At 40.5% G+C, this 20,625-nt stretch overlaps 3 protein-coding genes across 3 annotated transcripts; 1 reads left to right on the plus strand and 2 right to left on the minus strand.

The window, feature by feature from the left end:
• Positions 1 to 1,290: 1,290 nt before the first annotated feature.
• On the minus strand, positions 1,291 to 3,131 carry LOC117260517 (glutamine amidotransferase-like class 1 domain-containing protein 3, mitochondrial). The gene is made up of 5 exons (XM_033632469.2): positions 2,982 to 3,131; positions 2,433 to 2,545; positions 2,018 to 2,189; positions 1,718 to 1,919; positions 1,291 to 1,631 (listed from the first exon to the last, which is right to left on the minus strand). The coding sequence occupies exons 2-5, from the start codon at positions 2,538 to 2,540 to the stop codon at positions 1,439 to 1,441; spliced, it is 675 nt and encodes a 224-aa protein (XP_033488360.1). The 5' UTR covers positions 2,541 to 2,545; positions 2,982 to 3,131; the 3' UTR covers positions 1,291 to 1,438.
• Positions 3,132 to 3,810: 679 nt separating this feature from the next.
• LOC117260516 (uncharacterized) lies at positions 3,811 to 8,925 on the plus strand. Its single transcript, XM_033632468.2, has 9 exons — positions 3,811 to 3,878; positions 5,134 to 5,247; positions 5,367 to 7,040; positions 7,134 to 7,233; positions 7,317 to 7,465; positions 7,581 to 7,693; positions 7,785 to 7,874; positions 7,958 to 8,080; positions 8,180 to 8,925. The coding sequence occupies exons 1-9, from the start codon at positions 3,824 to 3,826 to the stop codon at positions 8,384 to 8,386; spliced, it is 2,625 nt and encodes an 874-aa protein (XP_033488359.2). The 5' UTR covers positions 3,811 to 3,823; the 3' UTR covers positions 8,387 to 8,925.
• Positions 8,926 to 14,990: 6,065 nt separating this feature from the next.
• Positions 14,991 to 20,577, minus strand: LOC117261330 (uncharacterized). The gene is made up of 11 exons (XM_033633707.2): positions 20,543 to 20,577; positions 19,063 to 19,248; positions 17,467 to 18,975; positions 17,289 to 17,381; positions 17,094 to 17,198; positions 16,890 to 16,999; positions 16,587 to 16,778; positions 16,302 to 16,464; positions 16,033 to 16,198; positions 15,770 to 15,864; positions 14,991 to 15,680 (listed from the first exon to the last, which is right to left on the minus strand). Exons 2-11 carry the CDS (start codon positions 19,217 to 19,219, stop codon positions 15,595 to 15,597), a joined length of 2,676 nt encoding a protein of 891 aa, XP_033489598.2. The 5' UTR covers positions 19,220 to 19,248; positions 20,543 to 20,577; the 3' UTR covers positions 14,991 to 15,594.
• Positions 20,578 to 20,625: the final 48 nt, after the last annotated feature.

Here is a 20,625-nt window from a genome sequence, read left to right on the forward strand (position 1 = left end):
ACCTGTAAAATCAAAGTTAATTAGGGGATTCAAGACTTTACATTTTAGTGAGGTGTATTAGATTGCTAATGCAGTAGATTTTTATAAAACAGACTGCACTCCATGAATTAATTATTTCTTTCCCAAAGCACTGCTCCACTTCAAGTTTGTCTTTACACATATTTGATGCACGAAAGTTGTCAAAATGTAGCACAGTGACATTCAGAATATTTTCCTTTTAACAACTGAAAAAAGTTCTACTGTTCTGGGTGGCAGTAATTTATTAATTCTTGTGAGGAAATCTTAGTTTATCCAAGTGGATTTCACAAACACAGAAAATGAGTCAGATATGTTAATCACCTAAATATTACAGTAAATCAAGTAAGTCAGGCATGTCTGAAGTCTGGTGGACCAAATTTAAAACGTTTTTTTACCAGGCTATGTGTGGCCCACCACTCAATACTAGTTCATCAAGCAAGTTCACTTTGCATTTTTTCTGTTCACCTCACAATGGCAGCGCTATCAAACAGTTTGAAAACATGCACCAGGTAGGAACTACTAAGGCGGAACTAATCTGTTTTCATAAACGGACGGTAAACAAGCAAATGAATGGTTACCCAGCAGCACGTGCTTCCTGCAAGACATGGCCTCAGCAAAGAAGTTAAAGTCGACAGCAAAGGCTGAAGCTTGCAGGGGTGGTGGGAAGTTGAACACTTTTTAACTGATAGAGGAAATAGTTGTGTTTGTCTCATTATATGTGAGTTTTTAGTTTTTTTAATAATCCATATGATACCTACCTTCTCTACTCTACCTTCAATACAAAACCTTGAAAAATATCAATATTTGATACCGTTTTCAATACAGTGGGGAAAAATTTACATTGAGGACATACAAGTTAAAATTCATATTAAATGATAAATACAAGGCAACAACATGACAACGATGACTTTTCTTTTCTTGGTTAGTCGTAGAGAACAGCAGAATGACTGTAGTAAACATCAGCAATAATTGAGAGTGAGTGCAGCTGACTGCTGTACTAATACTGCCAAAAAAGAGTACTGAAACCGTTTCAAATATATATATATTTTTTAATATACTTTATAGACTAAATATTATAGACTTGATATGTATCAGTAAATTGATTTTTTGTCAACATTTCAGTGAACTTAAAAATCATCTGTTCATTAAACCAAGGTCTCTTTTATGTTCACACAATATGCAGTATATATGTGTGTCTGTGAATACTACGTTGTTATGTTGTGGATTTTTTCATTTCATTGTTAAATTTTCATTAAAAGAACAATTGCAAAATTCTAATTCGTAGAGTGACTTTTATTGAAAGTATGAAAACAACACATTGACAGTATAACATCAGACAAGTGCTGAGGGATAAGTGCTATGACTACAGTGCTACAATCTGCTTGTACAGACAAACATCCAGTATGTCATTAGAGACTTTTTAAGCCAGTTTCAGCGTCTCGTTAACCATGACTCCTATTCCATCAAAGATAGTATGAATGGGAGCATTGCACATGAATGCACAGGTGGACACCAGCTTGTTTTTGACGTCAACATGTGCTTTCTCCACATCAGTGTTGACATGCTTGCAGCCCATCTCCTTCATGGCGCCGGCTGTCTGAGCGTACGGCCACCTAAAGATGAAAAGACAAAGTTAGAACTGCTGGTGGATTTATTTTAACTCTAAGGACATCACATGGTGACAAACGAGGCCACGCACTTTTCACACTCTTTGTCCTGTCCCACAGTGAGTTCACAGCCGGGCAGGATTTTGGCAGCAAGGACAGGGGCGATGCAGCACATGCCCAGCGGCTTTCCGGCTTTGTGGAAAGCCTTGATGAGCTTCTCCACATGTGGCTGGATGGTGCAGCCCTTATTCTTCACTGCCCAGTCACTCAAGTTTTTAGCCACACCAAAGCCCCCTGAATGAGAGCAAATAGGATTCATTTAAGTTTTCACAAAAGAGGAAGTGGAAATTATTTGACTCTGTGGCATGTATTCATAGCTGGGTCAGCCGTACCTGGGATGATGGCGGCGTCAAATGCTGAAACATCTAGCTTGTCCAGATCAGTCACTTCACCCCTGGCGATGCGGGCACTTTCCTGCAGGGTGTTTCTCTTCTCCTCTGTAGGCTTCCCATCACAGTGATTCACAACATGCATCTGATCTGTATTTGGGGCAAACATCTGCACCTGAAATGAAGAATGCCAAGTTAGCCTCTGTAGCTAAGATCTTTTTAGAGTTGAAATAAAGGCCGACTGTATATCAGCGGGTCAGGAACATGACAGTGCTCTTGTTTTGCTAAGTAAATGGACAGAAACGTAGACATGAAAGCTGCACTGTCCCTCTAAATGGGACTGGATCCAGAAGTTTTACATAAATAAAAAAATGATTACACTACAATAAGTTTACTTCTTGTCTTTTCCTGCTCTTACTTTTGCTCCAGCCCGACTCAGATGGACGAGGACAGCCGAGGCCTCATGGATCTCTGTGCCATCATAGACTCCACAGCCTGAAAGAATAACTGCAACCCGCTTTGCCATGGTTCCTATAAAATACACAGATGAGATATACTTTTAATTAGTTTGACATTATAAAGTGTGTATTTCTTTCCCGATCAGACATAAAGAATGCTGCACCTGAGCCACCTGTTGCATATGTTTACATAAAAACTGTACAAAGCCAGGTGACAGCGGAGTCCAAGGAGTGCTGCTGCTGCTAGGTTACACTGTTGACACCAGGTTACAGGAAGAGGCTAGAGTATGCTGCACAAGACCCCACTAGTCTAAATAAATACGCACCACTGTAAAAGGAGTATTTATCAGAAGTATTTCACCATGTCCCTCGTGCACTTTGCGATGCTACTTTGCCTTTAATCCTGACATTATCATCCAAAATCAACATGTTTGTTCGTAAAATATTAGTAGAGAGCTCTGGCTAAGTTAAGATGGCAGAAGTGAAGACAGAGTGGAGATATATCTCACCTTGTGTACGTGGAGTAGGTGGCCTGGCTGTGTGTGATCGAGCAGTTCAGCAGAAGTGTGCAGGCTGAACTCTGAAGCAGATTCTTTATAGTCCTGCCCACCTCTCTGTCTCCTCCCATAACCTGCTGTCCAGAAAAGCTGACATCATGCACCTGAGAGGTAACCGGTAACACTGTGTGGTCAGTGTTGGGAATAAAATGCTGAATCATTCCTGCTGTTTTTAACAAGAAAAGTGATGCAATGAGGAAACATTTGGATTACACGATTAGTTTATTTTACAGGGTTGTTCCTCTTTGTTTGAGAATGTTTAAAAAATAAAAAAAAACTGGATATTTTTTTCTTTAAATAAAACAAATTTGCATGCTCTAACTTTTGACTATTTTTATAGATAAAAAAAGAGGCACGCTTAAAAAAATGTTGCTTTAAGTATGATAAAAATATGAGTTTTGTCTTATTTGCATTTTATGGAGCACAGTAGGGGGGAAAGAAAAATAATACACAAGTTACATAAATCAGCAGATGTGTGCTATATGAATTTAATAGTAAATAATAGCCTTCATGAAATTACGATATTTTATACAAGGACTATTAGTTTTCATATTTAGGTACATGATATCTTTGTATTTTTTAATATATTCAAAGGCATACTAATGACAAAGTTCCTCATCAACTTACATTCTTAGTCACACGATCATTTTCGGAGTATTTTTCCTCTCCTGTGACGTACCTGTCCCCGGTTTTCCCCAGTGAGGCTCAGGTTTCTCCTGCGTGCTGACGTCACACGCAGCGGTATATAAGCCAGCCTCACGTCCACACAGAAATACTCCTGTTATCCTCCTGCTATGGCACAAGTCAACTCACTACATGTGTCCGTCGGCATACTTGGCATCTCCGGCGGTAAGCCTTTATTTACATACACCAGTTACCATATTTTGAAAAGTCTACTCTCTGCTGTTGTTCTATCATTACCTGTCATCATGAATATCAAATAACTGTATGCTAAAAAAAATTAAAGTAACATCATAAATAAGACCTGTGTTTTCTAACCTCTGAAACCTAGACACTAAAATCAGAAACCAGCTGTGTTAGTGGTGGTAGTTAAATGTCATGGTGATATACAGGTCAGGTTAATGGGACACTTTTTGGTAGATTACCAAGAAATCCACTTAAAATTCCGCAGACTACCTTAAGTGATACTTTATAGAGCTTGTTATGAATCTCTACTATATTTCTGTAATGAAAATATGTCAACAAGTAAAATAACTGAGAAACTTTAGACCTTTAAACACATCAAGAGCCCCTGCCTACTGCGATGATATGTTCAGGTACAATGGGACAACTAGAAAGGTAAAATGGGACATTCATGTTTGTTTGTTTTTTTAATGGTTAAATCCATGTATCAGTTCAGACATTAATTCATTAAATCATGAATGTAACCTGTGGCTATTCATTAAAAAAGAATGTGTAAAAATGATGGCTAATTTTGAACTGTTGTGACTGGCGACTGGCGTGGACGCACTAGATCATCTTGAATATATTTTAAGTGACAAAAAATGGTGCCTGGTAGCTTAAAAACAAGCTGGGTCACCTCAGAAAAATATACAAATTTTACCTGAATGCATTAAGTACTGCATCAAAACATTTTTCCATAAAAAGTTCAGTGTATTGTGAAAATATTTTGACTGTAAGTTTAACAGATAATAAAATGAGACACCCCACAATTGTTGCTATACCTTTATTGTTTTAGCTGCAGTGCTCTTATGACCAGAATGAGAAAATAAACATGTCACATTTTTTGTATTATTTTTGCTCTGCCCATCCCAGTTATCTCAGAATATTGTTTCAAAGCAGTATAAGTGAAATAACATGTTTGGTGACTAGCTGCTAATATTTAAATATGTAAACCCTTATTTGTCTCATTTTACCTGATGTCCCAAATTACCTAACGTCACTAGTTTAAAAATTGGCATATTAGTCTTGTATAAATTTTAATTTTATTATAATTTTATTAAATTAATAATTACCTACATCAAATCTGTAACTTAAAACAATCAAAATGTTGTAACATGGTTGCTACATTTTGTGTTTGTTTTGTTTGTTTGTCTGTTTTTGCCAGTAAAAGATAGATAATGTGTTATGTTTTGACTCATAGGCTCTCTCCTGCTGTTGGTGAACAACTATGCCAGCTCACCTGAAAAAGACTTCATCCCCCATACTGCACTGGGGGTTCTGCTGCTCATCATTGCAGCCCTCTTAGCTTATGCAGGTTAATTTTGATAATTGCTTATTATAAGTTTTTTTTAAATTAATTCATTTGTAGTATTCATTGATGCACTCGCGTGTAAACCTCACACTCCTCTGCTCTGTTCACTCTCTGTCTCTCAGGTATCCGTCGCAGTCTGTCCCACGCCCAGCTGTTTTCCACTCTGTGTCTGACTGTCTCCGCTCTGTGGTGTGGTTCAGGTCTGGTGTACATCCTGGTGGGGCAGAGGGTGCTGCAGCCCACAGAGCTGAGATCCTCTCTGGTCCCTGGCCTGGCAGCATTTACCTTAGCCCTGCTCTTCATCAGCGGCGCAGCAGTCGTAGCAAAGAAAGCAGTTCTATTTGTCATCGCTGTCAGCATTAGCTTAGCTTGTGCCCATCAAATCGCTGGTTTGTCAGCTGCAGGTTTTGGTCAGTCTGCCACAGCTGCTAACTACCTGCTTGTCTGTCTGGTGGGTGTTTACTTTGGTTTTGGACGTCTGCTGTCCACCGTCACTCATGGTAAAGTGGAGCCTCCAGGAACGGGCCTGAAGAAGAAAGCTGAGCTGAAAACAGAGCAGAGTCGGGGGTGTGGCGATGCAGTGTCAGTGGGCCTGGTGATGAACTTGCTGTCTGCCTCTGTGTTAGCCTGTCCTCTGTTAGGCGTGGTCCCCCAGCTCTCTTACGGTCACGTCCCCTGGCTGTGGACAGCTGGAGTCTTCCAGCTTGGCATGTGTGTCCTCTTCTACCGAGCCATGGACACACTAGCTGCCACTTTTTATGGCTTCACTGCTCTGCTGAAATTTGCAGAGGGCTACAGCGCGCTCCTATCATTCTACCAAATTCAGCCTTTCTCCCCTGTTCCCTTCCCTGTTGTCTTCTCTGTGCTTTTCTCCATCATGGCTCTCTTCAGCTGTCAGAAGAGCTTGCTGGAGGGGCTCTACCAGTTGTTCTTTGCAGCTTATTGTATTGCAATCGCAGCCCAGCCTCAAGGCTTCTTCCAAGGAGGCACACAGGGTGTACAGGGAGCTATATTTGTATTCACTGCCAGCATGCTTTTAATTACCACATTCAACATGGTCTCCACTACAAAGATTCCCACAGGGTCAGGCTGTTTCAAGGCTTTAGTAAGCAGGATGCAGGGTCTTACTCTCAGAGCCCATGATAAGGAGCTACATGCGCCTCACCTGGGCTACTCTAAGTACGCTGATGCAGAGGTGTTAGGTCACGCCTGCAGTGTGCTGGCTGCTTTTGCCATCACAGCCACAGTTGGTGGAGATCCTCTGTCTGTGCTGGTTCTGCCCTGGGCAGTGGTGGCCGGAGGGGTGCTCCAGCTGCTCTGCGGCTCAGTGGCCTTTGCTCGAGGTAAAACCTTTGAAAGCACAGTTTTTATTCTGTACGGAGTGATGTGGGCAGTGTGGGGGCTGACACGGTACGGCGGCCTGTATGGTGAAACCAGAAGCTTTAATGTGGCTGTCGGGATCATTAGCTTCATGTTGTTTAACTGTTTAGTGACAGCTGCAGCGCTGTTTCTAAATGTGGCCTGGTTTTGTTACACCCTCACCTTCCAGCTCATCCTGATTAGCTTCCTGCTGGATGCAGTAGGTGCACTGCCATATGGTTACGACATAGGAGTCACCATCATCTTCGGTCTCGTCAGTTTTTATTGTTTCCTTGCGCACATTTTCAACAGCACCTTCCAGTCCCCTCAGATCCCCTTAGGAAAACCTTTAGTCAAACTGAGCGGGGTTGGGGGAGGCGCAGATATCTGTCCACATTTACCAGCCCGCAAGGCCACGTCTGTGCAGCAGATTGCAGGTGAGAATCTGTTAAAGAACCCAATGTTGATATAAGAAAACACACACATTTGTTTGTATAGTTGATGTATTTTTCCTCTTCGTCCATCTGCAGAAATCATGAAAAATGGTGGCATATGTGGAATGCCTACTGACACCGTCTACGTGCTGGTGGCAGCTTGCAACAGGCCTGACGCAGTCATCAAAGCTTACAAGTGAGTTTTCATGAGTGTGTCTTTATCTGCATTCATGTATTGATTCAATCTCATTACTCCCTAACTGCTGTGTCTGACCTCAGGGTGAAGAAGCAGGCGCAGGACCGACCCATGTCCCTCTGGATCTCCTCCATCAAGCAGCTGGAGCCGGTGCGACACCTGCTGAGCCCTCTGCTCCTGGACTTCATGGAGGCTGCGTGGCCCTCCTCCATTAGCATGGTTATACCCAGAGGTGTGTGTGTGTGTGTGTGTGTATGTGCGAGATTGTGTGTGTATGCCTGTGTGGGTGCCTCATGTTGCATGATGAGGGTTTTATGATCATCACATTGGTTTCTTGGCTCATGCAGGCCCGTGGATGGACACTTTTGGTTTAGGAGATGCTGCCAAACACATTGGGACTCCACAAAGCATTGCAATCAGAAACCCAGACTGCTCTGTGGCCACACACCTCATTAATCTGGTAAGGACTGTGGAAATGAATCACTACAAAGTCTTAAAGTGAGTGAAACTAACTTTAAAATTTAATAAATACAACAACCTTTCTCTTGCAGGTGGGGCCCATCGCTGTGACCTCAGCCAACCCCACAGGCGAGGCAGACACAACTCACCACAACCAAGTTTACGCCAAGCTGGGCAAAAAGGTGAGGACAGTATTTCAGTGTTATTAAATACAAGAGGCACTGGGGTTTTATTTTTTGCAATAAACTACATTTTGCTTGGTTAGGTGGATGGAGTGTTATGTGACGGACCCTCTCCAGAGAACATTGCATCTACTGTGGTCGACTGCACCAAGATTGAATCAGGACATATTGGTTTCTTCAGAGTGGGTCTCATTCCTAAATCTAAGGTAATATAAACATCCCCTCTTGTTGTTTTCATTCTAAACACTTTAAGGTCAGTGTATGCTTACACTCATACCTGCCGCTTTTGTTTGTGTGCTTTGAAGGTTCTTCAGATCTTTGAGGAGGTTCAGAAGCGGCACAGACAGGGGCAGATAAATCCCGCTTTTGAATATGAACTGCACCTGTCAGATGCACAAAGGGACAAAAGTTCAGGAGACGATGACCCATCAGAGTCGGGAAGAGGAAGTGAAAACTCAACACCATCCACAGTTTCACCTGAACAAAGTCCGGTCTTCAGGAATGGGTCATAGTATCAACAGGCAGCATAAAGATGTCGCCAAATGTAACATAAATACAGATAAACAAACACAGCTATTGTTAAACAAAAAATTCACACACTGATGTAAATTTAATAGTTGCCATATTGTTTGAGTTGATCTTGTGTACCGAGCAAGGTCAACACCACAACCCACTCACGTCAAGGTGTTTTATGGTGGCCATGTTTGTCTGTCTATCTAAATGTTTTTTGCAGGGCAAACTTTTTATTGGTGTGAAATGTCTGATCATATGCACACAGACGCTAATGCACTGTCACTTGTAATATGACTCGCTGAATAATTTTAATTTATGTTTTGTGCTGTATGTAATATATTTTAAGTTGTATTTTTTAAATTAATGTACTGTATACATTTATGAAATATACATTAAATTATTTTCAAAAGCAGCTGCAGTTATTTACACAAAAGTATTTTAATTTATTATTAATATATGATTATATGATTATATGTGTTTTACTCTGTTCTACAAAAGATATTCATAATAAAGGCAAGTATGCCCATTTATAAAATTCATATATGTTATTCCTATGGTTTAGGAGAGTGCAAAAATATTAGTAAACATGAATAACGCTCTCCCAAATCCAAAAACTAGTGTGCTAAAATGCAAATTTATGATGTCATCAAGTCCAAAGTCTGGAGCTGCTCCATATACAATTAATTGGGAAAGAAGTTCTGACTATATGGGTACATTTTCTGTTTCACAACTGAGAACACAACAATATAATAAAGCTCATTTGGGTATAAAAAAAGAAAACAAACATTCTGTTGGTCCCAAAAGTCTGGCTTCCATTCATTGTCTATGGAGCAGCTCCAGACTGTATTCCCTATGACATCACAAGTTTGAGACTTACTCAACATGTTAGAATTTTTAATTTAGTTGGTGCCCTTCAAAGGAGTAGGTGCATAAAGAAACATAGCCACTATTACCTAATTAAAACTGTCAATGACAATGTGCTTGAAGAGTTTTGTTCCACAATGAGATGAAGCCCACTTGAAAAACGTAAGAACACAGACTCTTTTTCATACTGGATACTCACTTTATATTTAAGCACACTATTTGTTAGCACTGTGAGGTCTTTGTACAGCCAGGAGACATTTAAACAAAAAATATATTTAAGCACACTATTTGTTAGCACTGTGAGGTCTTTGTACAGCCAGGAGGCATTTAAACAAAAAATAAATATGATAAAATTAGAAATAAATCTGAGAGTTCAGTGTGAGACAAAATAATAACATATATAATAGCTGATGATGCCTGACTCAGGTGGAAAACAGCTCAATATAGAAAAACAGCATTTTGGAATAATACCCAAAATTTGCAAAGCACCTTTCTCAAGAAAGTAAAAAAAGTTAGCATTGTACATGTTTTAGGGCATGACAAATACATTGTTATTGTCACCGTTATTTCGTAATGTTAGCTGCCCTTGTTTGTTGAGTGGAAATTCAATCGTGTAATTATTCGGATTAAAGAGCAGGATTAGGGCTACATGATCTGCAGATATGCAAAAAACATGTGGGTTTTGTCACATGATAGGTGATAATCAACATTAATCTGATGACAAGAAAGTTTTACTAGAAGAAACACTGACAACAACAGAACCTCAAATTTCTTTCTTGTCTCCTGAGGCTGAAATCTTAAGCAAACAATGCTGTTTTCTGATTCTTTGTCAGTGAATGCTCTTATCTGTTTTTATTTCTGTCAGACAATGAAGGCCTTGTACCGTAATAATGCTCACCTTTCTTGGAACCCAGTGAGGACATTCAGTTGATAATAATTTACCTAAATATTTATTTTTCAACACATGCCACCCACTCAATAATGGGGATTGTCATCTGTAGATATTAAATGTAAATCTATAGGTTTATATTAATTATAGTTAAATCGACATTTTATAACACCCTGTTTCATAATGGCCACAAAGCAGGCCGCATAGTGCCATTGTGGAGATTCCCTAAATTTAGGATAGGATAAATTCACAATTTTTCAGGTCTGTCCTAAAACAACAGTCAGATATCTGAAATTTGAAACAGGTTTTGTTTACTGTAATCACTCCTCCTGTTCACACTGGCTATCAAGAGATCTCTTCCTGATGGATCTACTATATTGTAATAGGGAACAGAGTCCACAGTCCTCCCAATATGTAAACATGTATTCAAAAGTCCTTATATAAGGCTTCTGCAATCTGAGTTAATATCTTCTGAAGTTACAGCCTTTTAAATACAAAATCATTTCCTTGTGTTTCTCTGGACAGTGTTTTCAAGTTGATCTGCAGGGGGGGAAGGTCGCACAGAGACAGAATTCTTTACTAAAAAGGCTGAAGCATCATATGAGTTCAAGATAAACATCTGAACACATTTTTCTCAAAGCAAGGACTGTGGATTTTGCCCCCCGTCACTTACATTTGAAATGCATGATGTGGGGATCTCCTAATGGCCACTGTTTCAATGCTGATATGGTTGCAACACGTTCTCGAACCCAGCTTGTCAAATACTGTCGTCTGGTCAGTGGCCCTACACGTTAAACTATGACGCTCCAGGTGTCCTCCAGTGTCAGTTTTGGACATTCAGGGATGGCACGTCAGTTTATGCTCATTACACGTGTTTTGTCCTTTCAAAATAAACATATGTTTTCACAGGGAATGCACAGATCCTGTTTGTTAAATGCATGCAGTCTCTTGTCAAAATAAACATAAAATGTAGGTAAAAAAAAAAAAAGCTTATAGGTTTACTTCCATAGATTTAGGCAACAAAAGTTTGTGGCTATGTATAGAAAAAAAAACATCATGGCTTGGCCCAAAATAAGTACATTTGTTACTTATGCAATGTAACGTCATGTGACATTCATCATAGGCTTTTACCTCTTTTCCACCATTGACCTGTGTACACGGCTGTGCAGCAGGCAAGTGTGTCTTTCTGTGTGTGTGCGGGTTTTTTTCCACAACATGGATTGGCTGGAAAACAGGTTAGTAAACAGTAGAAAGCAGCATTGAGGCCTGTTAAAATAAAAAAAAAACTTTACTGTGGTTACTTCATTTTACATATCTCTTACTTCTTCAGTCTGTCAACTTGATTATTTACAATGGATGTTTGAGGGCTGCTTGGGCAGAAACAGACAGTATTTTGTGGTGGCATGTCAGGCTAAAATTGATGCGTTCACCTGGGTGTTGTGTTCCCATCAGCGCCGATCAGAGCCGGAGCCACTGGTTGCACCTGTGTCTACTGCAGAGCCATTTGACCTGGGTGTTAAGGCTAACTGTAACCTTTCCCATTATATTGAAAAGCCAGATGTTAGTGGATGTTACTGGGTTTTTTTGTGTGCTGGGAAAGGGGCTCTAGTCTGCTACACATACCAGCACACTATGTTGTCATTACAAATAACTCCACTGACTTTTGGTTTCACACAGGAAACAAACAGTGGTCTCCTGGGTGAAAGTTCGGAGTTTGTTTGACTTGTCCATCTCCCCTCCACTTTCTTGCTCTTTATACTGTAGCAGCTGCTTGGTGCATCAAAATATGCTGGTGCATGTCATACAGCCGGCGGCCTCTGTGCATTGGTATCTGATACTGAGGGCCACTGACCAAGCATTCAGGCTTTGACGAGTTGGGAGTGAGACAGGGTTGACTGTTTCAGTGTTGACATGAGCCCCTGACTATTGTTTAAAGACAGATTTCAAAAATTGTGAACCTGTTCTTTATATTCTGGAATCTAAATTTAGGTAATCCATTGATTTTATGGCTGTTTATTTCATTTTCAAAAACATGTTTAGATGAAATTAAATGGAAATGGTGCTTAAACTGATGTTCAGAAAATGACTTTTAGGTTGTGGGAAAGGTTAGTGGAGATTTGAGATGACTGACATGCTGGCAACACTTAGGTTTTGTCACGTTATAGTTGATAATCAACATAAATCTGACTTAGAGAGTTTTACTGGTAGAAACACTTGCACAACTGAAACCTAAAACTTTTCACCTACCTGTTTCCTGATTCCATTGTCACCTGTCAGTAAACGCTCTCAATGTATCTGTTTTTCTGAAAATACTTCCTGACTCTTACTAGATAATGAATCAATATGTACTCAGTCACCTGATAAATAAACTATTACCAGAAACCTGAGTGAGGAACTAAGAGCCATGCAGGGCAGTGGAGGGTTTGTCTTCCAGAAACTTGTTATTTCCCCTGTTTGGGCGTCACTGGGTAAACAGGCTGAAGTCTGCAGTGACAGCCTTTAGAGTGGAGTAAGAGGACATCCACACCCTGGGCTTCACACTAGAACCAGTCACTCCGTCAGTGTATTTGTGTGCACGTGTCAGCACTCATAATGCATGTCATTACACCTGTGCCTGTACTGTCCCTCCTTAAGCATAAAAGAGATGATGAACGTTTATAATGTTGTTCTTTCGAAGTAATTTATCCATCATTTGAAGCTAATGAGATAATGTGTCCACCACTTTTTAAAGCTGTTATTGTCAAGTGTTTCCTGGTAATGAGTGACTAAGTAGGAACAGCAGTATATTTATTCTTTAAAGAGGGAAAATCTCAGGGATACGTATGTTTTTAGTGCAGGTTTAAGATACTTTCATGATGATATGATATGAAAACAAAACCTTCACACATATCTTTAAGGGGCTTTGAGGATAATGTGTCTGGACAACAATTTACTTCAATAAAAACTAGTGATTAGAAGGAAAACTTTAGGGGTATTCCATCAACATCCTCAAAGTTATTATAAAGTGATGTATGAGGATATTTCTTCTCATTAGAATGTTATTGATTAAATTTAGGAATTACATGACTGAATGAAGTTTCCTGTTATGAAAAAGATCATAGGATGCAGTGTTAAGAACACTTTAAATTATTCGATACTTCATTGATATTTTGTGTTTTCATTAAGTTCAAAATAATACTTTTTGCTGTCTCGTTGGGGGAAAACTAACTCTAAACTGTCCAAAGTCAAATCTTCTTTGGAGCAGATTTTCCCTCAGTTTTTTCCGTGTGACGTCTCGTGATTGTTGCTGTATTTTCAGTAAAACAGTATGTAGGGAAATTCCGGTGGGTAAAGTTGCTGAGCTTTGTTTGCAGACCACCCATTATGAAAATGTACACCTTTAGATGAACAAAAGAGGAAAAGCAACGTATGTAATTTAACCCTAAAAATTGAGCTTCTGATACAAAAGGATTATTATCTATATTATCTTTGGGATTCCCGCTCCTGCATAATCAAACCACTTACAACAATGCATCCGATACACCTCCAGAAATGTACCACACTGACTCTGATCTCTGTTTAAGACCTCGTCTGAACCTTGACGTACAATATAGGATGTAGAACTGCACAATTGCATAATAAGCACAATGACATCACACATGAATGAAAACTGAGCTATATATAAGCTCTATAGGGTGCTATATGACAGGACTTAAACAAGTTTGTGAAAACAGTGCAAGTTCGATGCTTTTATTTTTAATGTTTTTGTCCTTTGAAGAAATAAGAGAGACATGTCTCCTGGTTTCTTTCTCAAAGGAAATTTGCCTGTGAGAGAGTGGGTGCCTTGTAAGGAGGATTTCGTCGGTGAGGCTGTTTTTATGATTTTTGTGCCCAAAAAACTTCTGTGAAGTAGTGTTGAAAATTGCATACAATGACTGTGGACACTTGGATGTAAGGAAAACTTATGACCTTGCCTTGCACTATTTCTTTTGGACCCAGTGTTCCCAGCCTAAAGGAGCCATTTGTCATGACCCAAGAGTCGAGCTGCTGGGGTGGCAATGTGAGTCTGTTGGTCAGTCCACCATTTAAGTATTTGACCAAATGCCTGCAGAATGTATGTGATTAGCACTATTTGGCAAACGTTAGCATGCTAACGTGCAAAACTAAGATGGTTAACATGGTAAACATTGTACGTGCTCAACATAGGCATGTTAGCATTGTCATTGGGAGCATGTTAGAATGCTGATGTTAGCATGTAGCTCAAAGCACTACTCAGTCTTTTTCATCTAAAATGACAGTATGGGTTGGTTCGGTAAGTATAGCACATACGGATTTCTTGATATGTCTAGAGAAGGTTTTGTCCCGTTACTTGGACAGTGATTCCTGTGTAAGCTTTCCATCTCTCTCTGCCTGTTTGCTATGCAGTGTGTGCACTACGCCATTAGGCTTCTCTTGTCTCATCTTATATGTAATTAGTACAGATTTTATTGGTAGGACCCATTAATTATTGTCCTAGTGGGCAAAATGCAGCTGGTTGTGTGAATACTACCAGCAATAGTGGACTGCTATTACAGTGTATTTTCATTATAGACACTGAGCTATTCACACTAGATGTGTTTGAATAATATTTGCAAGTAGATTTTCATCTTATCGCATCAGAGTGTAAAATACTTCTTCACTGTAAATTAATGACGCATACGGAGTCCTGATCACTATGTCTCGGTTTAACTCCAGCTGGAGGCCTTTGTTGTATCTCATTTTCCCGGTTTCTTTCTCCCCAAGTTTCATGTCAACTCTCATTTGTCAACTATTGAATACAGACAGAAATGATGTAAAAATATATATATATAAAAAAAAAAAATCAGCTGAAATTTATTGGAGACATTGTTTTTATTATCATTATTTAGGACACAATTATCACACAACTTCAGTCAAATTCATTGTTTGTGAACATAAATATGCAGTAACAGGAGATTTTTCTATTGCACCCTGAATAGTTTAGTTTATTTGAACACACACACACACATATAAGTGTGAAATTCACGTCAGCATACAGCATAAATTAAATTTATAAATACATATTTACAGAGATCTTAATCATTTGCAACAGTCAGTTCAGAAAGATATACTGACATTCTTCTAACTAACTTAAATATCAAAGTTCCTACAGTTTTGTTTTTACCAGAATGATACAGCTGAGAAAATGCGTCTTCACTAAGTCGTGGCACATCAGCTGAGACTCTTTGCATGACATAAATTCTTTGCTAAGGGCATCCATCAAGGGCATTGTGAGCTACAATTTTTTATTGTAACATTTGCTAAGGTACACACATACACTCAGCAACATGCTTTCACTCTGTCTTTCACATATTATTGAATACTGTTGAATGGAAATAGGGGAGCTGAAGAAGCCGATCTTGTGGGCGACCAGTCATGAAGAGGCACTCTGAGGGAGGGAAACGAGGTGTGAGACGATCACACCATAGAGCTTTTCACTCGTTCGAAAATCTGTCTGACTTTCACTGCGGGGACACAGCCTTCCCTCACAATGGTGATGGTCCCTGTGGAAAGAGTCAGATAGGCTTGAGTTAGAAAAGTGAATGTGCAAACACAAAGGAGAGAATGTAGGGGGAATATGTTTGTGTTTTACCTTCATCAATCTTTAGGCAGTTAACCACGGTGGACGCAACAACTTCATTTGAGTCCCCGTCACACAGAACGCCTTGGATCTTGTGTCCTAGTCGACTGTGGCAAAAAAATATGCAGGACAGTGTGTGTGAATAAATATGCATGTTGTTTGTAGTAAAACACTGTGATAGATAATAAATGACACATTTGGCACTCTGCTACACAAGACACACTGAGATTAATCTGCTGTAAGAGGATATTTAAGTTCTGTGAGGAGACACTTACTTGATGACCATGGAGTGGTGGGTGCTGTCAGACTCTCCACTGGGATTGGCCGACGTAATAGCAAGAGGTCCGGTGATGTCACATAGGTGGCCGGTTACTGTGTGGTCAGGGACGCGGATCATGATGCTGTCCCTGGTGCCAACACGATCATAAGCCGGTCCCACTCCTACACAAGATGAATAAAAGGTGAGGTGAAAACCAATAATTGATATTAATATTATGAATATGTTGTTAATTGAATCCAGCAACATTCAAACTGAAGAGTTTACCTAGTTTGAACAGCCAGTCTCCTTTGCTGACAATACAGCTGATGCCTCCTGGATACACATTCCTCATAAACTCCCAGAGCAGAGGGCTGAAGGGAGGCTTGGCTGCTACCAGCTGCTCCACATTAGAGATGCAAATGCAGATGGGCTTCTCTGCTGGTCTGTCCTGGATGACGTCACAGATAACAGGTTGATGAGTTTCACATCAAAGGCAAAATTGGATTTAATGATCCGTCTCATTTTACACTTCAAAATGATACTGACTACCAGCATGTTTTTCTTCCTTACTTTAATATTGTAGATTTTCTCTATAGCTTGAGGATTCTTGCAGGAGGCAGCCAGGGCATACACTGTGTCTGTGGGGATACCACACACTCCTCCTTCCTCCAGAAGGCCAGCGATCTTCAGGAGACCACTGGTGAGTCGTGACTCAGTCACAGGACAGGGAAGCTCTGGAGCAGACTGGTGCTTCACTTCCTCCTGAGACAGGTCACACAGGGAGGGACATTTTCATAAAATGAACAGGGTCAAATATGACAGACTACTGTAGACTGAGCAGAGGAATGCAAAAGGAGTGTCTTAAATGGTTACCTTTATTAAGGGAGGGCCCATAGGCAGCAGTCTTTGTGAGAAGATGCAGTTCAGCAGTGATGCCAGAGTTCCATATATACAGATTACTGAAAGTAGTGCGAGCATGGCCACTGGAAGGATACAGATATTGTTTTAATTTCTAACGATTTCTAGATTTAAAAACCTACATCAATGTGTTCAGAATGAGGCTTTGTTTATACATACTTTCTAGTTCATATGGCAGTCGCTGCAGAGTGGAAAGCAGGAAACAGACCAGAACAACCTCCATGACTGCTGTTAGAGACAGCAAAACCAGGTTCCTGTAGGCAGCTATTGCACAACAGACGGATGAAAACAAGCTCAAAAACAAAAAAAATTAATTAATTCTTCTGTTGAAAAAGATAATTTTGTTGACCTTACCAATCAGCATAAGGAAAGCATTAATGACCAGGAGAGCAACGGCTCCTGCTGTGAAACCGTAGGCTGCCTCTGTGGACAGCTGAAGCAGGTTGCCTAGAAAAGAAAAATATGGGATAAGAATTTTGTCTTATTCAGTCATAACATGTTTCCATGTAAACACATGCTTATACTGACATACCTGCAAATCTAAACCAGGTCCACGTTGCCCATACTGCTACATAGATGGATGGGATGACTGACCCGAAACGGCCACCTCTTGTGACTTGCAGTCGGCTGACATAAACCTGGATAATTGCTCCTGAGATGAGGACCCAAGGGACAGTCAGATGAAGGAAGGCAAGATTCGTACTGGATGAACTCGCATGTAGAGCAGAGAGAGCTGCAACCCCATTTGAAAGGTAGAACAGGGCATCTGAAGCCTGGTCAGTTCGGGGCAGCGCCTCCTGGTCTCCCTGCTCAGCCCTGCAGCACTTCAAAGCCTTCTTCAGCTGGTCAGAGGAGATGGGCTGTGGTCCCACAGGGATCAGAGACTTCTCTGCTATGGTGTTGATAAGGCGCGAGAAAGTACCGTACAGGGAGGCTGCGGTAAACAGGGAACAAGCTACACCAAAAAAGATGTAGTATCCCTGGAGAGGAATCTGGGGGATTGTTGAGAGTGTGAGCAGGACAAACAGCATGTTGTGGATCAGCTCCAGGACATCTGTGTTCAGGCTTCCCACGCAGAGCACCACACCTGCCATCACAAAGAACCAGTTCCCAACCATTGTTTCCCTTCCTGAGACCACTTTACTGTCCTCCACAACCAGAACAGATAGCACAAACTCATCCCAAGCCTTGATCAGCCAATATGTGGCATGAAGGCCGAACTTAGTGGTGTGGTAGCAGTCTTGGCGCAGATGAGCATAGTAGCTGGAGAACAGCTGGGCAGCTGTGATGATTGAGACCCATGCAGCTCCTACACCAAAGGACTTCATGTACCCAAAGCTGTAGAAAGCAAATATGAAGGGGGCGACAGTGTCACAGAAGAAACCCAAGGCCATGGGCTCTGCATATTTGGTGTTCTTCTTCTTTTCTTGGCCAATGCTCTGAGCGCTTCCTGAGTTGGTGGTCCCTAGCAGGAGAACATTAAAGAGGGGAGTACCAAAGCCTTTGAGGACTAAACGTTGAGTCAGACCTTTGACAAGCAGTGCAGCTGAACCATAGATGGCAAAAAGCAGAATGAGCAACTCTAGAACCCCAGCGACAACAAGAGCCCAGGAGCTTGCTACCAGACCTATTGCCTCAAAAACTAAGGTGGCTGTGATGGCCCCAAACACAAATGGCATGATGTAGTTGACTGTGGCAGAGCAGAAGGCGAGGAGAAAGGACAGAAGGATATACGGGACCAGACCAGCGATAGCTGTCTCTTTTATGGACAGGCATAAATGGCAAACTGAGACCTCTGAGGTGGCATTCAGAGACATGTTCGTCATCATATTAGTGGACAAATTGTTCAACATGTCATCTGGCACAGAGGCTGTTGTTGGACTTTCAGTCGCGGCACCAAAGTAGATTCTGGTGGCACCATAACTGCCCCAAAGAGCCGCATAGCCGATGAAGGCAGTGCCACTCAGATGATCATATTTTCTGAAGGAAAGCAGTCCGGCCACCAGTTGGCATATCCCACCAATCAAGATGAGATGAACACCTATAAAAAACATTGAATTTAAGTTAATATGACAGCTTAATGTAACTTCTTATTTTCTCATTTTTGCAGATTTTCTAAATGTCTTACCTGCAAGTATGTTCTCCACCCCAACCGGTGCATTGCCAGTGTGTGCAGTATTGAAGTTCTGCAGGAGTACGAAGAATGCACTGATCCCATTGGATAACATGCCTAGGACACCTGGTTCACCGTAGAAACTGGCTGGGAATCCATCCGATGTTGCCATGCTGTCTTTGTTGTCAAGCTGTGGTTTAACTGAAACATATGACACAGACAACATATCCATGAATGTATGTACATTTGACGTTGGGTATATATTAAGTATTATGTGCAATACTAAATGCAGTAATCACCTAAAAGACAAACTGAGAATAGTGTCTTGATTTTGGTTGATTTATTAAGTTCATCGTCACAATTTATTTACCAAAGTGTAATAGTATTATAAGTATCACTGTGTTGCTTAAATATGAATGCAATGTATCATCCAAATTATATGCAGAGAGAGACAAAGGTCACTGTTTGTGGTTGAAAAGCCCAACTTGACTTGAGAACAAAACAACCTCAAAGCTGTAGTCCGTAACTTCAGATCTGCTGAAACTATCACTAACTGAGACATATAGTCTGCGAAGAAATTCTTTTGCCTTGTAGCGCTTCTAATGCCCTTACTGTATGTGAATGAAAACAACCAGTCAGAGCCAAGTAGTCTTTAACTCAGCTGTCAATCATGTCAACTGCGGTCGAACTGTCAAACTAGGCAGCACTGATCAAACATAAATCAAGATTCTGTCACTGCATTGTCTATTTTTCACCTCATATGTTTTCAGAAACATACTTTAGTGTACTGTTTAGCTGTAAAATGAGAAAGCTGGTCTGGCTGGTGGAAGAGGAGGAGGGACGCGATATTTTTTCACAGTCTATCTGTCACATGAACTTCTTTCAAAATACAGTGACAGTGTGAGCAAATATGAGAAAAACTTATTTTTAATAAAGTTACCAGCTGCAGCTTTAATGCCTTATATTTGTAGGGCTTTGTACAAATAGAAAAAAACACAAGACTAAAAGCAGATTATAAGGCCTTTAGGGAACAAAAATATACTTCAAAGTAAAGATGACAAACTTAAGTCCTACAAACACAGCTCAGTCTAATTGGAAAGTCACACTCTCTCCAACAGTGACATAAACCTGATAAAGCTTTGGCCCTGCCCGGGCATAACTGGGTGTACCCAAGAGACGCAGAGGAGTAGCTGCATCAACTTTCCTGCCTGAATGACTGCAAAGCAGCAGATGCCAGCATAAGTAAGCATTTCATCCATAACTAATTCACCTGTATTTACTGATATTTACCCAAAAGACAGGTACAGGTTGTGATTATTTTAATTATAGATTTTCAGAGTTGTAATTTCAAAGCATCTTCTAACTAACTGTAGATATCTAGCCCAAGTAAAACGCCTGTTATCACCATCAATTCATTTTGCAGCATTTTAAAATGTTAAATGTAATAAAGTCTGTGAGCTAGAAAGTAATATATCAAATGGAAATAAAGTCTTACCTGGTGGAGATGCTCAGACAATTGAAGCATTGAGTTGTTCTGAAGCAGGGATGAAGGTTTGTCATAAATAAGGCCTCCTTGTG

This window comes from Epinephelus lanceolatus, chromosome 7 (genome assembly GCF_041903045.1).
Source record: "Epinephelus lanceolatus isolate andai-2023 chromosome 7, ASM4190304v1, whole genome shotgun sequence".
Taxonomy (NCBI): Eukaryota; Metazoa; Chordata; class Actinopteri; order Perciformes; family Serranidae; genus Epinephelus; species Epinephelus lanceolatus.

Excerpts from the sequence above, each read along its gene's own strand:
- LOC117260517 (XM_033632469.2), bottom strand. The coding sequence starts at position 2,540 with ATGGCAAAGCGGGTTGCAGTTATTCTTTCAGGCTGTGGAGTCTATGAT. Across the intron at positions 1,920-2,017 it reads TGACGCCGCCATCATCCCAG|GGGGCTTTGGTGTGGCTAAA; the intron begins GTACGGCTGACC and ends GCTCTCATTCAG. Across the intron at positions 1,632-1,717 it reads CAGGACAAAGAGTGTGAAAA|GTGGCCGTACGCTCAGACAG; the intron begins GTGCGTGGCCTC and ends TTTCATCTTTAG.
- LOC117260516 (XM_033632468.2), top strand. The coding sequence starts at position 3,824 with ATGGCACAAGTCAACTCACTACATGTGTCCGTCGGCATACTTGGCATC. Across the intron at positions 3,879-5,133 it reads CATACTTGGCATCTCCGGCG|GCTCTCTCCTGCTGTTGGTG; the intron begins GTAAGCCTTTAT and ends TTTGACTCATAG. Across the intron at positions 7,875-7,957 it reads ACGCCAAGCTGGGCAAAAAG|GTGGATGGAGTGTTATGTGA; the intron begins GTGAGGACAGTA and ends TTGCTTGGTTAG.
- LOC117261330 (XM_033633707.2), bottom strand. The coding sequence starts at position 19,219 with ATGGCAACATCGGATGGATTCCCAGCCAGTTTCTACGGTGAACCAGGT. Across the intron at positions 16,779-16,889 it reads TGGGCCCTCCCTTAATAAAG|GAGGAAGTGAAGCACCAGTC; the intron begins GTAACCATTTAA and ends GACCTGTCTCAG. Across the intron at positions 15,865-16,032 it reads CACCACTCCATGGTCATCAA|TCGACTAGGACACAAGATCC; the intron begins GTAAGTGTCTCC and ends TTTTTGCCACAG.